Source organism: Phocoena phocoena, chromosome 16 (assembly GCF_963924675.1).
Source record: "Phocoena phocoena chromosome 16, mPhoPho1.1, whole genome shotgun sequence".
Classification (NCBI taxonomy): Eukaryota; Metazoa; Chordata; class Mammalia; order Artiodactyla; family Phocoenidae; genus Phocoena; species Phocoena phocoena.
Genome location: NC_089234.1, coordinates 30,375,359 through 30,391,644, shown reverse-complemented (window position 1 = coordinate 30,391,644; position 16,286 = coordinate 30,375,359). Strand labels below are relative to the sequence as shown.

The 16,286-nt window shown below is 47.6% G+C and overlaps 1 protein-coding gene across 1 annotated transcript; it reads left to right on the top strand.

Moving 5' to 3' along the window:
- The first annotated feature begins 11,467 nt into the window (after positions 1-11,467).
- On the top strand, positions 11,468-12,307 carry FRAT1 (FRAT regulator of WNT signaling pathway 1). The gene has a single exon (XM_065894720.1). The coding sequence runs from the start codon at positions 11,468-11,470 to the stop codon at positions 12,305-12,307; it is 840 nt and encodes a 279-aa protein (XP_065750792.1).
- Positions 12,308-16,286: the final 3,979 nt, after the last annotated feature.

Here is a 16,286-nt window from a genome sequence, read left to right as displayed (position 1 = left end):
TTTTTCATCATCTGTTAATATTTAGCTCTTTTCTTTTTATATTGTTTAATTACACAAGAAATGCATGAAGACATTTTCCTTGTTAAAAAAAATTCAAATAATACAGGTAAAATCTCCTTTGTTGACCTCCCCCCACATTCTAGTCCCTCCTCTAAGAAACCACTATTTTCTGTTTGTGTCTGTTCAGATCTTTTTCTATACAATACATTTATTCAACAAATATCTATTGAATGCCTACTACGTGCCAGGCACTGTTCTAGGCCTGGAGATACACACATAACAAAACGCCTCTCTCTCATGGTGTCTCATTCTAATGGTCATACGTACATACATAGAGAAATGCATAATTTTAATTTTTAGATAAATGGTGAAATGCTGTACATATTATCCTTATACATGCATCTTAGAGATTTTTCCGTGTTGTATACCTAAATCTGCCATTACTCTTCCTTTTTTTGTTTTTTTGGCCATGCCGCCCGGCTTGTGGGATCCTAGTTCCCTGACCAGGGAGAGTCCTAACCACTGGACCGCCAGGGAATTCCCTGCCCTTCCACTTTGAACTGCTGTGTAGTATTCCACATTATAGATGCTCCCTGGTTTATTTTAACCATTCCCTCCAGGTGTACATTTAGATTTATGTCAATCTGGGTGGCAAGCACTGGAAACTGACTTTGGCTACCATAACAGAAACTGGATTTGTTGGAAGGATACTAGGTTGAAGAGCTGGCAGGAAAGAAGGGGACTAGGGAGCTGGAAACCCAGCCAAGGTCGGTCCATTCAGTGCCACTTGACTCTAAGCATAGTTACCCCTCTGCTGATTTCCCACCTGTTCGTGGGTCCCCACGTCACCCCCTGGAGAGGCAGAGTCATTAGGGAGAACATCTGATTGACTTGGCCTAGGTCGCTTGCCTCTACCCTTCTGCCTGGGGGAAGCTCTGTCTCCCAACAAAGCTCTCCCAGTGGGGAATTACCTACAAAAATGGGAAAAAATTAAAGGACAAATGTGTGCTACAAATCATTCCCAATTTTTTACTTCCTGGGGCACCTGATTATTCTGGGCTGGGGCACAGCTTAACCCTTCAGTCTCCTTCAGACACAATAAAGACTAACATCTACATTATTCCACATGTTGAAAAAAGAAAACTGTCCAGCTCTGCTACAGAATCCTCTTCAAGAGTGGCCACAGGGCCAGAGAGCGGGGGAGGGAACTCAATGAGTTGAAGGAAAGAGGAACCAGTTCTGTGCAGCTGCAAGTGACCGAGTTTGGGGCTGGAACCTCAGAGTAAACGTTCTGGGGTTCATTTTCCCCAGCCAGGATAATAAGCTGGGAAACAGCCAGGTCAGTGGCCAGAGGCTGGCCGAGGAGGACTGGAAGCGTGCGCAGCCCCGGGGCATTTCTCATTGGAAGTCACCATCTGTCAGGCACTGGGCTCAGCGCTGGGGCTACAGAGTTGAATGAGCCATGAATCCTACCTTCCAAAAGCTCAGACTGTAGTTGGAGGGCAAGGGGGCCAGGCTCTCTGGGCCACAGCAGAGGCAAGGACCAAATTCTCTGAAAGCCTGAAGCTGCCTGGCCTGACGTGGGGCGGGGTCTGAGGGAGGCAGCAGTGGTCCTGAGTCTTACAGGGTGAGTTGGAAGACCCGCAAACCAACCAAATCGTTTTGAATTGGAATCTCTCTGGTGCTGTAATCAAAAACCCCAAACCTCAGGTGAGGAGGCCCCATGTGCTGATGGTAAGTTTCAAAGCAGTAACATACATGTGATGTTCAGGAATGGGCCAGTACATTATGAACTCTCCATGCTGGGTGTTATCTCCACTGTCATGTGAGCTGAAGCCTGGAGGGATCCTTTTTTCCTGCCACTATAACCCATTCTTGTGGAGGCTGTTTCGGTATAGAGAGAAATTTTGCACATAAAGTTTCTATAGCAACTAAGAAGGGTAACGAGTACATTATGAACTCTCCATGCTGAGTGTTATCTCCACTGTCATGTGAGCTGAAGCCTGGAGGGATCCTTTTTTCCTGCCACTATAACACATTCTTGTGGAGGCTGTTTTGGTATAGAGAGAAATTTTGCACATAAAGTTTCTATAGCAACTAAGAAGGGTGAAGGTCAGCAAAGGCCCAATGGCTTCCCCACCTCTCTGTCCTGTAGACAGGAGCCTTCAGAGGCAGCTTCAAAGTGTCCCCCAATCAAAATCAGAAAGGAAAGGAAATTGTCCTTTAGCCCCCTTAGGCCTCTGCAGTCATCCTCAACCATAGGATTCATCTTCTTTCAAGGCTGTAGGAAGAGAGGGCTGCCTTGCTCATTCATTCACACTTCAGTGTGAATTAAACCCAAAGGCACCTCTTCTGGAACATGCAAATTTAAAGGACCACTTTAATTGTGAAATAAAAAGCTTGTCACCCAGTTAAAATAATTTACACAATCATGTGGATTAGGAAACCTGAAAACCTTCTCGGGAGGATTCAATAACCGTGTCTCAGATTACCGTTTTATATTTGCTGCATTTCTAGATTTGTTTATATGACTGATTCGTTTTGGCTTCTCCCACGAGACTGTATGTTCTGTGGGTTAAGGAGTGTATTTGACTTTGCTCACTCAACTATTTATTCAATGAATAGAGGATCAAGTGAATCAAATAAATCAAAGAAGTAATAAGTGAAATAGTGAGGTCACTTGGGTCTTGAAACTACATCCCACCACTACTGGACATAAGTTTTTGTTTCAATGCACCCAGCATCACTTTAGGGGTCCTCTGCTCTTCTATCCTCTGTGCGTTTTGTGTGGCATTGATGCCACCTCTGGCTAAAGGAGTGGGCAAAATAACTCTGGCCAATCAGAGGACTCTGGATTTTACAGTCTAGGCCAGCCCAAGTAAATACAGAAAGGAAGTATGCAGTAAGAGCCCCACTGGGGGAACTGAATGGGGTGGGAGGGCAGAGGGCAGGAGGAACCACTGCCTGTTGGAGGAGGTTTGTAGCTGGACTGAGTAAGATTTAGATGGGTAGAAATTTGGGGGGATGACATTCTCTGCAAAAAGAACAGGACTAAACATGGGGAGACAGGAACATATTAGATGCATTTGGAAGCTGGCAAGGGCCCAGTGTGACAAGAGCAAAGGGCTTCTGTAGGGTCAAGATAAGGTTGGATGAGTGGACCAGGGCCAGGCCTCTGAGTTCTGAATACCATGTTAAGAAGCTGAGGGTTTTACTCAGGAGGTAATGTGGACCTATTCAGAGTACGGGTGGTGAGTAACCTGAGCAGGGCTGGGCATTAGGAAGTTGACCTGCCAGAAGAGTGGATTAAAGGGAAAGAAGCTAGGGCCCAGACACAAGTTGCATGAGCCCAGTCAAGGAAACATGAAGAGCATGGGCAACGGGACCAGAAATAAGGCATGAAAACTGGCAGAGGCACTGGAGGAAAGAAACAGACCTTGGCAAACAAGAACCAGGCAAGTTAAAAGACCAGATTGCAGAACCTGGGTAACAGCACCTGGGTAGTGGTTTGAGAAGGTCAGGCTTTGGCATCAACCAAAACTGAGTTTGAATCCTGGTTCTGGCTCTGGTAGTTTGTGTGACCTTGCACAATTTTTCTTAACTCTGGGCCTAGGTTTTCTTATCCATGAAAAAGGATAATACTAAACTCAGAGGTTATTGGAAGATTAAAGAAAATAATATCTGTAAAGTGCTTTTCTGTATAGCTAATGGATACAAAGTTTCTTTGGGGGGGTGATGCAAATGTTCTAAAATTAGATTATGGTGATGGTTGCATAACTCTGTTAAATATACTAAAAAACATTGAATTGTACATTTTAAATGTGTGAAATTTATGGTAAATTATATCTCAATAAAACTGTTAAAAAATTAATCAATATATGGTAGTTACTATTATTATCTGCTTCATTTCCTGATCTGAGTACTTCCCACAGGCCTTGCCTGACTGGCGTTGCCCTCCAAATCACCTTTGAAGATTTTCTGATTATATTAGCATTGTCTTTTAAAAGTTCCTGGTTGACTTAAACAAAACAGAATGTTGGGCTTCCCTGGTGGCGCAGTGGCTGGGAATCCGCTTGCCAATGCAGGAGACACGGGTTTGAGCCCTGGTCCGGGAAGATCCCACATGCCGTAGAGCAACTAAGCACCTGCGCCACAACTACTCCGCCTGCACTCTAGAGCCCGTGAGCTACAGCTGCTGAGCTCGCGTGCCACAACTACTGAGGCCCATGTGCCTAGAGCCCGTGCTCCGCAACAAGAGAGGCCACCGCAGTGAGAAGCCCACGCACCTCAACGAAGAGTAGCCCCCACTCGCCGCAACTGGAGAAAGCTCGTGCGCAGCAACGAAGACCCAATGCAGCCAAAAATAAGTAAATTAAGTAAATAAAATTTTTTAAAAGGATAGAATGTTATTTCTTTCTCACATAGAAGAGATCTGGAGGCAGGAAGTCTAGGACTGTATTTGTGTCTTCAGACCTCGTTTGAGATTCCTTCAAATTCACTGCTCTTTCATAGTTCAATATGGCTGCTAGAGCTCTAACCATCACATCCACATTCCAGGAGACAAGATGAAAGAAAAAGAGAGGCACTTGGCCCCCTTCCTAATAGCGAGATTTTCCAAAAATACCATACACTTCCCACTTACACCTCACTGGCCAGAACTTAATCACATGGCCCCATCTAGCTGTAGGAGAAGCCGGAAAATGTGGTCTATGGCTCTGGTGCTGCTACAACTTGGTGTTGAAGGGAAGGATAGTAACTGGGAGGCAACCTGCAGCTTCTGTTAATAACTACTATTTAACGAAGGCAGAATATAGAAAATATATATGTAAATGCATAAAATATATTTGAAAAGAATATACAACAAATGTTAATATAGTTTGCCTCCAGGAAGGGAAACTGGGTGGCTGGGGACAGGAATGGGGGGAGGGCTTTCTTTCACTGTACTCTTTTTGACCTTTAGAATTTTGAACCACGTGGCTGTATTATCTATTCAAATAAATAAAACTAAAGTCTTTTTTAAAAATTCTGAATTATACTACCTGACCATGTCTCTCCTGATTTCCGATTCTGTTGACACTCAGGCATCCAGACAGACACAAAGCCTCTGCAGATCCGAGACTGTCTTCCTTTGACACCTATAGCCAATCACTCTGTAAGTTCGAGTATCTACTTTTCCATTCCCACTGCCATGGTTTGGCAAGGGCAGTACAGTCTTTTCTACAGTCCCAGAAATAAAAGCGTTAACTGCATCAGCCTATGTAGGATCATCCTAATAGTCCCTGTAGAGATGTGTTCCTGACATGGCCATTTTTTTACCCATGATCAACATACAATGAGTGTGGTGGGGGGGGACTTCCCTGGTGGCGCAGTGGATGAGACTCCACACTCCCAATGCATGGGGCCCAGGTTCGATCCCTGGTCAGGGAACTAGATCTCACATGCATGTCGCAACTAAGAGTTCACATGCCATAATTAAGGAGCCCGCCTGCCACAACTAAGGAGCCCTGGAGCAGCTAAGGATCCTGTGAGCTGCAACTAAAAAGGGCCTGCCTGCCACAACTAAGACTCAGCACAACCAGATTAAAAAACAAAAACAAAAACGTACAACAATGAGGGGTACTTCCCTGGTGGCGCAGTGGATAAGATTCCACACTCCAAATGCATGGGGCCCAGGTTCTATCCCTGGGCAGGGAACTAGATCCCACATGCATGCTGCAACTAAGAGTTCGCATGCCACAACTAAGGAGCCCTGGAGCCGCAACTAAGGAGCCCGTCTGCCACAACTAAGACCCGGCGCAACCAAATAAATAAATAAATATTTTTAAAAATACAATGAGGGTGTAGTGGTCCCTTGTCTTTTCATCTCTTCATTCTTTTTTCCTGTTCTAATGGTAGATCAGGCTGGGCCTAGTATTACTCAAAATCCATCAGAGAGGCTCTCAGGCCTTCAGTTATTCCATTGAATCTCCATAGCTTACACATTTTAAACAATTCCTTGAAACTGCTTGCACTAGGTTTCCCAGGGCTGCTGTAACAAATTACCACAAACCTGGTGACTTAAAACAACAGAAATTTATTTTCTCACAGCTTTGGAGGCCAGAAGTCTGATATAAATAAGGTGTCGGTTGGCAGGGCCAGTTCCTTCTTGGGGACTCGGCAGGAGAAGCTGCTCCATGCTCTCTCTTAGCTTCTGGTGATTGCTGGCAATCCTTGGTGTTTCTGGGCTTGTGGCAAACATCACTCCAATCTCTGCCTCTGTCCATACATGGCATCCTCCCTGTGTGTCTCTGTGTCCAAATTTCCCTCTTTTAAAAGGATACCAGCCACTGGATGAGGGCCCACCCTAATCCAGTTCGACCTCACATTACACTGATTACATCTTCAAAGGCCCTATTTCCAAATAAAGTCACATTTACAGATTCCTGGTGGACATGAATTTGGAAGGGACCCTATTCTACTCAGTACATTACTCCAGTCTCCACCTCTGGGGCTGCATCCCTCTAAACCTTCTTTCCAATCTTGAGTCCTTTCTACTTTTATAAATGGCAAAATACTCCACACTGTTGCACCAGTGTTAGCCCAATCCTTTAATCCATTTTAACTACTGAGTTACAGACCTGACTATTCCTAGCACCCCGTTTAACCAGTGGACAATTATCTCCCCTGCCCCATAAGCAGTCTCTAAGACATTTTCAACTTCTGCCTTCCCAGTGTTTCCAGCTTTCTGTAGCTGCTACTCTACAGAGAGGTGTTTAATAACTCATTAGCACCTCTTTGCATCTCAGTGTGAATCCCCTAATCTCTTAAATTCTCTCAGTACAAATCCCTCCTCCCCAACCAGCCCAGCTCCTAGAGCCTCCCTGTCTGGGAGCTGGAAGGCAATGAAGGGAGGGGAAAAGGAGCAAGCCTGTGTCTGCTTTGCTGCTTCCAAGGCCCATCACTCGGGGATGCTGCTGGTCTCTAAAACAGTGGCAAGCCCCAATCCTGCCATACAGTTGGAAATCCTCCACATTGGGCAAGAATTTAGTCGACGCGCAGCAGATTGTCTACATCTTTTCAACCCTGGAGTGTGAATCCACAGGATTGCCCTGTCAGGCATTAGGTAACATGCCAGCAGGGTGTACAGTTTCTCCCTTCCTTCCCAGTAGTCAGCCTGGAGCCAGCCCTCTGTGCCCTGGGCAGTTCTAAAAGCAGTCACAAAAGTAATCACCCCCTTTCTGTGGCTTATTTTTTTCTAACATTTAATTTATTTTTTTCTAAAATTTTTCAGTCAACAAAATTGAAGGAATTTAACAATGAACAATCCTATTACCCAGCACCTAATTCTACCCAGATTCTACCATTAACATTTAAAAAATTAAGCTATACCTCACATAACATAAAATTCACTTTAAAGTGAATTTTAAAGTGTACACTTTTGAAGTGTGTGCTTCAGTGGTTTTAAGTGTATTCACTAGATTGTGCAAACATCACCACTAATTGCAGAACATTTTCATCACCCCAAAAGAAATCCCACGCCCATTATCAATCAGTCTTAATTCCCCTCTCTTCCCAACCCTGGCAACCACTAATCTACTTTCTATCTGTAGATAGAAAGATTTGTCTATTCCAAACATTTCATATAAATGGAATCATACAATAGGTGGCCTTTTGTGTCTAGTTTCTTTTGCTTAGCGTAACATCTCCAAGGTTCACTCGTGCTGTAGCATATAACACTATTTAGCTCCTTTCTATGATGAATTATATTCCATTGTATGAATAGATAACATTTTATCATCCATTCATTTGCTAATGAACATTTAGGTTCTTCTAGTTTGGAGCTATTATGAATAATGCTGCTGTGAACACTCGGGTACAAATATCTGTGTGAACATGTTTTCAAATCTCTCATGTATATACCTAGGAGTGGAATTGCTGGGTTATACAGTGACATTAACATTCTACTATACATGCTTTATCATATACCTACCTGTCCTAACCATCCTTCTATCTATATATCAATCCATCTCACATTTTTGTGCACTTGAGAATAAATCGCAAACATCAGTATACTTCACCCAGCATGTCTATTAACTAGAAATCAATATTTGTGTAGTTTTTACTTTTCATGTAAAATTTACATACAGTGAATTCTAAGTGTACGATTCAATGAGTTTTTAACACATGCATACACCTGGGAAACTTGGAATCAAGATATCAAGATATAGGACTTGCCTGGTGGCGCAGTGGTTAAGAATCCACCTGCCAATGCAGGGGACACGGGTTTGAGCGCTGGTCTGGGAAGAGCCCGTGCACCACAACTACTGAAGCCTGCGCGCCTAGAACACTGCTCTGCAAGGAAGACCGATGCAGCCAAAAATAAATTAAATAAATTTTTTAAAATTAAAAAAAAACAGTATGACATCATTCTATATCAATAAACACATATCACTGTAAGAGGAAGCATCCACTCAACAAAATAAAATCAATTCCTTTTTTTTATAGTTGTGGAGAGCAGGGGCTACTCTTTGTTGCGGTGCATGGACTTCTCATTGAGGTGGTTTCTCTTGTTGCAGTGCACAGGCTCTAGGCACACGGGCTTCAGTAGCTGTGGTGCGTGGGCTCAGTAGTTGTGGCTCGTGGGCTCTAGAGCGCAGGATCAGTAGTCATTGGCAGGCGGATTCTTAATCACTGCGCCACCAGGGAAGCCCTGAAATCAATTCTTAAAAAAAAAAACAACTGTCAGAACTTTTCCCAATGTGGTTGTACCATTTTCACACACACAACGATGCATGCATTAGGCTTACAAATTTTGAATCAAAAAATAAAAACAAAAATTTTAGACTGCTGCTAATTATTTTCATCTAAAAATTTTAGCTAATTAGGTTCAGAATATTCTAGCTAATAAGTGCTGCTTTGACCACACTCTCAAATGAATGACTGTAAATGAGGGGATGCCTTAAATTTACACAAGGCTATATGTCAAATATATTTCAAATAAAGAAATAGAGAGGATGACCCGTTCTAATAAAAAATGCTCAACAAACCAGAAAAAGAAGGGAACATCCCCAACCTGAGTAAGGCCATCTATGAAAACCCAGAGCCAAGGATTTCCTTGGGGGCGCCGTGGTTAAGAATCTGCCTGCCAATGCAGGGGACACAGGTTCAAGTCCTGGTCCATGAAGATCCCACATGCCGCAGAGCAACTAAGCCCATGTGCCACAACTACTGAGCCTGCACTCTAGAGCCCATGAGCCACAACTACTGAGGCTGCGTGCCACAACTACTGAAGCCTGCGCACCTAGAGACTGTGCTCTGCAACAGGAGAAGCCACCACAGTGAGAAGCCCCTGCACCACCCCGAAGAGTAGCACCCTGCTCGTGGCAACTAGAAAAAAAAAGCCAGCAAGGAAGACCCAACGCAGCCAAAATTTAATTAATTAATTAATTTAAAAAAAAAAAAAAAAAACAGAGCCAACATCAAACTTAATGGTGAAAGACTGAATGCTTTCCCCTAAGATCAGGAATAAGACAAGAATGTCTGCCCTCACCACTTCTCTTCATCGTTGTTCTAGGGGTTTCAGCCAGGGCAATTAGGCAGGAAAAATAAAAGGCATCTAGATTAGAAAGGGAGAAGTAAAACTTCATCTCTGTCTGCAGATGATGCGATCTCATATATAGAAAATCTTACGGAATCCACTAAAAGGAGGTGATGATTTTTATGACACCCTGTGGAAGTCTCGATCCCCAAGATTTAAAAATTCATTTGCTGGGGACTTCCCTGGTGGCCCAGTGGTTAAGACTCCACACTCCCAATGCAGGGGGCCCGGGGTGCGATCCTTGGTCAGGGAACTAGATCCCGCCTGCCGCAGCTAAAGACACAGTGCAGCCAAAAATAAATTAATTTTAAAAAATTCATTTGCTTTCTTCAAACTGCCCCTTCCTCTTTTATTCTCACATTCTTCCCTCCACACCTGACAAAAATAAGCCCAACTCTTTTTTTTAACAACTTCCCACCTCTTTCCTCCATCCCATTCTTCCCAAAAAGTTTGCTCCTGTAATTATCATCTTGGAACTGCCCACCAAAACCCTTGTTTCTACTTATCTGGATCCCCAGGCTCCAGTCTCTCTCTTTCTAAATCATGCTACTCCCCTGCTCCATATTTTAAAGTAGCTCTCTACTGCCTGGTTTCTGTGTGCATGCTTTGCAGCTAATTGTTAAAACAGCTTTATTGACATATAATTTGCATGTCATAAAATTCACTTATTTTAATGATTTTTAAAACTTAATGGTCCAACCATTACCATAATCCAGTTTTAGAATATTTCCATCACCCTGATACTATCCCTTCCCTGTAAAGGTTGGTCCACCAAAAATCTACCTACAAGTGTAATGTTTGGAAGTTAGGCCTGAGGGTTTGGGATATTGAATAAAGATTTTAAACCTCCAGGCAACGTGACGATAAAGGATCGTTTTCTACCTCTTTCTGTTAAAAAATGAAGTCTTGGTTAATCATTAAGCTAACCATGATATCATGAAGGGTTACGGTGGCCGTATCTCCATTTCCATCCAAATAGCTGACCATTTTCTTCTCTTGCTACCCCCTCAGAAAGGATACTCCCCTACTGGGCTGAGGCATTCTTCTTAAAAGAACTTTCTAGCTCGCCGCCCCTCCCAAGACGAGCAACCTCCTCTCCAGTAATGACAGCCCTAGTCCAGGTCCCCACATACCCACACTCCTGATCAAAAAAACATTAATCAGTGGCCTTTCTTTGCCAATTCCCAATCCTCCACCCCCATCGCACCACAAGGTCTCCGTCTTCCTTTTCATCTCTTTCAGCTTCGTTTGCCTAATCTCCAGACAGATCCCTAGCCTGACGCCTTCTCCTCTCCGTCACTCGCTTCACTCGCTCTGCCATCACTTCCCAAATTGCCAGCATCCCGGACCTCAAAGGTGCAAATGCCAAAAAGAGATGAGTTGACGCGCCTAAGGGAGAGAAGTGTGTGGGTGTGTGGGTGTAAGTGTCCTTGCTTGTGTGTGGATGAAACCAACAGAGGCCACGCCGGTGTCCATCTTCTGGAAATACCGATCACGCCCGGCCGAGAGAGCGAGGATCGGCTCCCCAGTGCCCCCCGCAGACAGCATTCAGTGCTGTAGAGCTCAGAGGTATCAAGGCTTCACCCGGGACCCCTGCCCAGAGGGCGCCCCGCCCCTCAACAGTACGGCGCAACCCCTCCCCGGCGCGGTGGTAGGGGCCGGCTGCAACGTCACCCATTGTTTACAAATCAACCCGAGCCGGTAGGATTCCGGCTCCCGCGGCTGCTGGCGCGCGGCGGGAGTGCCTGGCGGGCTCCGGCTTCCGCGTCCGCCCCGGCTCCGGCTTCGGCCTCAGCACCGCGCCCGGCTCCGCCGCGGCCCACCGAGCCCCGGGGGCAGCCGAGCCGCCGGCGACTCCCGCAGAGCTCCGGGTGCCCGCGCGGGGGGGCCATGCCGTGCCGGAGGGAGGAGGAAGAGGAAGCCGGTGAGGAAGAGGAGGAGGAGGAGGAGGAGGAGGACAGCTTCCTCCTACTGGAACAGTCGGTGACTCTGGGCGGCTCGGGCGAGGTGGACCGGCTGGTGGCCCAGATCGGCGAGACGCTGCAGCTGGACGCGGCGCAGGACCGCCCTGCCTCCCCGTGCGCGCCCCCGGGGCCGCCACTGCAGCCCCCGCGACCCCCGGCGGTGGTGCGGGCGGACAAGGCCCGAGCCCCGGCTCTGCCGTTGCGTCTGCCGCCCGCCTCGGCCGAGACTGGGGGTCCGGCGCCCCCGGGGGCCCTGCGCTGCGCCCTTGGGGACCGTGGCCGGGTGCGGGGCCGGGCTGCGCCCTACTTTGTGGCCGAGCTCGCCGCAGGCCCCAGCGCGCTGTCCCCATTGCCCCCTCAGCCCAGCCTTGATGGGCCTTCGGGAGCTGACAAACGAGGCGCCCCGCAGCCGCTGTCGGGTCCTTGCCGGCGAGGATGGCTGCGGGACGCCGCCGCCTCCCGCCGCCTGCAGCAGCGACGCGGGCTACAGCCTCAAGCCCGCACCGGCGACGACGACCCGCACCGGCTTCTGCAGCAGCTCGTGATCTCGGGGAACCTCATCAAGGAGGCCGTGCGGAGGCTTCATTCGCGACGGCTGCAGTTGCACGCAAAACTTCCCCGACGCCAGCTCGTGGGCCCTCTGTCGGCCCCAGTGCATGAGCCCCCTTTGCCCCGCAGCCCTCGTGCGGCCTGCAGCGACCCTGGCTCGTCTGGGAGGAGGGCGCAGCTCAGAACTGGCGACGGCGTTCTAGTCCCCGGCAGCTAACACCCCGAGAGTGGCCACAGCGCCAGCCTCTGCCTGGAGGGCAAGGGGTTCCCCCTGAGGGCTGCGTCTCTACTCAGACTGGTGAACTCGCGCTTTTGGAAGCGTGAAAATAACTAATGAAGACGAGGAATCGAAAAATCGCGAATGTTTTCGTGGGAACTGAGGTCGAGGGCCCCGATGTGGTTGAAAAACAAGACTTCGTTGGTCCTATTTAAGGCAGATTACAGAGCGCACCCCAAGCTCACAGTCAGCAGGACTCCTCATTGGCGTGACCAGTCCTGGTGGCGCAGCGTGCAGTTCCACGCAGCCTCTCCGGGCCCTCCAGCCTGACGACCATGTGGTCACAGCCCACGCTTCTCAGGATCGCCGAACGCCCAAAGGACGAGGATGATCCCAGTTACTTGCTTTACCTTTCCAGGGCTGGTTCCTGATCCACTTTGGGGGAGAGGAACCTGTGTAGATCCTTTCAGGGAGTACCTCAAACTGCCAGACTTGAAATTTTACGACACTTAAAAAAACCCATCTCGTGTATTTTGGGGTGCTGGTTCTTGATACAAAACACGCGGCACCGGGAAAGGACGTTTTGGGGAATTGAATAGACGTAACCTTTTCTCTGCCCCCGCTTTGCAACTGCCTGAAGTTCTCTGAGTGGCGGGGGAAGGCGGTGCGCCTGTGATGCTGATGGGAGGTGGGGCCGACAGGTGCTGGGGAAAGGGGAGGGCAAGGCGCGGAGTTGAACCCTCGGTCCCCTCGAAAGTGTATTTTCACAGCCTGTCCGCCCCTTCTCGGGTTCAAGATCACTGTTTCCTGGGGGCACACGAGATTGCGGGGCTCCAGCAGGGGAGAGTCGCCAGGTTCCGCCTGTACTCGGAGTAGAGCGCGGGGTTTGGCAAGTGCTGGAGTCTCCTGAGGACACGCGCACCGCTGCCACCGCGGGTGTGAGGAGGCGGCGACGTGCTGGGCGCCGGTGCCTCCCGCGGGCGGCCGCGCCCCGGGCTTTCACGGAAACTGCCCTGAGAAGTGGCCTCGGGTCCCTTCTCTTCCCCTCGGCTCTGCTGTCCTACTCTAGCGGGTGGCGCTGGCGCTCTTGGGGGCCCCGAGCTGGGGGCTGAGGAGACACCACGTGATGGGGCACTCCAGGGACACACAGCCTAGCACAGCAGCTTATAATGGGCTCTCCGGGGCCTTCTGCAATAACAGCTGCAATTCCCTGGATAGATGGAGTTGATTTCCTCCCTTTGCCCCTCCCCCAGCCATGCCAGCTCGCCTTTGTAAGTGAAGGAAACCGAGTAGAAAATGTGACCCTCCAAATGGAGAAGCTGCAGGCTTTGCCATTGTGAACCTGGTGAAGTGCTTGTAACATAACATTCACTCAGTCTGAAGGATCTAAGACGGTATTGTTGGTGTTTTAGTTTTATAAGATTCAATGGCATGTTCATCATCCAGATGTGGCTATTGACATACCTACACTTCGCAGCGGAGTGTCTGGAATTGTGGCTATCCTGATTATAGGATGTTAACTTAACTGAAATATCTGTTTTTAATAAATGCGTTGGGTTTTTTGTTTGGTTTTATTTTATACTTGTCGTCGGTGGGAAAGATGCACAGAACACGTTTCTCGGATCTCCATGAACGTGAAAACACTTGAAATCCTTGTCAGCCTGGCTTGTGGATGGTAATTAGAGCGCTTTGTGTCTGAGCAGCTCACTAGTTAGACAGGGCCTGCATGGCTGGGTGTGTGTTGGTGCTGGCATGAAATTAAATGAAAGCGAGGTCAGGTTTTGGACCAATCCCATTCACTAAAGCCTTAGAGCCTTCTGGATTACTAGTCAGTGCTGGAGAAGCTCCTTCTGACTGTATTAACAAAGGACATCAGATCAGTCAGTCACTTCAGACTGGGAGGCTTATCACTTTTTTCTTTCTATGGCCATTAAGTGGACTTGTTCCACAAGGTGGCCCTTTAGGCTGGGGCAGCCCTTGGTTAGGGACTGCTCAGGATGCAAACCTGCAGTGGGAAAGCCAACTGGGAGGGTATGAAAGGACTCCTCTCCTCTCTTTGCCCTTGGCACGTTCACTCCCATTCTCTCCCTAAGCAGTGACGGAACAGCCCATCTCTGTCCCTCCTGTTCTCAGTTACTTTGGTCTGTTTCCTCCAGGAAGGAGCCATGCTGGCAACAGGATATCCAGGGTTCAAGTCCCCTTATTAAGTGGGGACCTTGGGCAAGTTGCTCAACCTCTGTGAGCTTCGGTTTCCTCATCTGTACAACAGATGAGACATGAGATGATGAGAAAAAGGCTCCTTGTGACTGGCACATCCTGGAGGTGAATAGTCCAGTCCCTACCCCTTCCTTCCCAGGACTGTCCCTTGGTAGCAAATGGACTGGGTCCTCGGTTTCTCATAAAACAAGGGCATGCTGTGATCCCACAAGTGCTTTCTGGATTGAGTGCTGTATGATTTAGAGACCTGATTTTCTAACTCCCTTTTGGACTCAATGCCTGTTGTTTATACCTCCCCATTCTCTCTCTTCAAATACACACACAGACCCTGATGGCCTCTGAGAAGTACCTCCAGAACACACCAAGCCAGCCATTTCCCACAACCTGCCCAGGAAGGGTTGTGGAAGACTCAGTCCAGTGCCACCCAGCAAAGGAATGGTGACTATGGAGGCTCTAACACAAACTGAGGAAGGGGGTCCTCTAACAATGCAGTGGGCTACCACCTCTGAGCTCTGAGCGAAAGGAAAGTGGTCAGGTGCCGACTTCCCCTGGCATTGGAGGAGCCCTGAAGTCCTCACTTAGATGAGGTGGGATTTCCTGGAGGGCAAAGAGTTAGGAGCAATCCAGGGCCAAGATGGCCATGATTCAATGCCACTGCCCCAAACGTGCTGGCTTCTTGTAATGATTGGTTAAGGCTAGACTCAACCATAGGGTTCACGTAATACAACCCCCTCCTTCAAAAAGGAAGACTGGAGAAAACTAATGCCTACTATGAGGTGCTTTAACTGCACTATAACCCTGTAACCGTCACAGGGTGTAAACCGTGCATCTTTAAAAATCCTGCAAGATCTTACTAGTCACCCCCAAGACATCTTTTGGAATAAGTCAGCGTTTACATTAACGATTTTAAAAAGTTATTAGACCATTTTTCCTTGGTGGTCCAGTGGCTTAGACTCTGCGCCCCCAGAAACTAGATCCCACATGCCGCAACTAAGAGTCCGCATGCCACAACTAAAGATCCTGCGTGCTGCAACTAAGACCCAGTGCAGCCAAATAAATAAATATTAAAAAAAAAAGTTATTAGACCATTTTATAGGCGGAAAAATATTCCAGGAAGGGGGCAGTGCAGAGTGACCTACAAAGTCATTTACGAAGTCAAAGGCCTAACAGAACCTAGAACCCAGGTCTCCGGTCATCCAGCTCAGGCCTCTTTCCAATAGCCTGATACCATCATACATAGTCCAATATTGTTCACTGCAGAAGTCCACACATATACTACAATGTAAACAATACCCCTGCAGTTGTCCAACGTGATGATCCTGCCATTGGAACCCTGGAAAACCATGCCCCAGAACCCTAGGCTGAGCTAGGGAAAGCCAGGTATGCGGTAACCATTTTCTTACGTTCAGCATCCTATGAAGACAGCTGGCCACAGAAAATGGCCTGGGTAAGATAAAAGACCACAGCTATAAACTCAATGAAAAAAACACTAAATAAACTAAGACGGAAATTGACAAATAAGTGATTTGGAGAAAAGAATGCCACACCTCACAAAGAACTCCAGAGTCTGCCACCCCAAGATTTCATTCTAAATTAGGCATAAATGCTACAATATTTGAATTGTTTTACCCTTTTTTGCTCTTTCCTTTTCCAGCTCAGAAGCAGAAATATGGAGTGCACATCAGACACCACTTTCCTATCCAGCAAAGTCTGTGTCAAACCCTGTGATCCCTACCTTCCAATCAGGAAAGAGTTACCCTGG

Excerpts from the sequence above, each read along its gene's own strand:
- FRAT1 (XM_065894720.1), top strand. The coding sequence starts at position 11,468 with ATGCCGTGCCGGAGGGAGGAGGAAGAGGAAGCCGGTGAGGAAGAGGAG.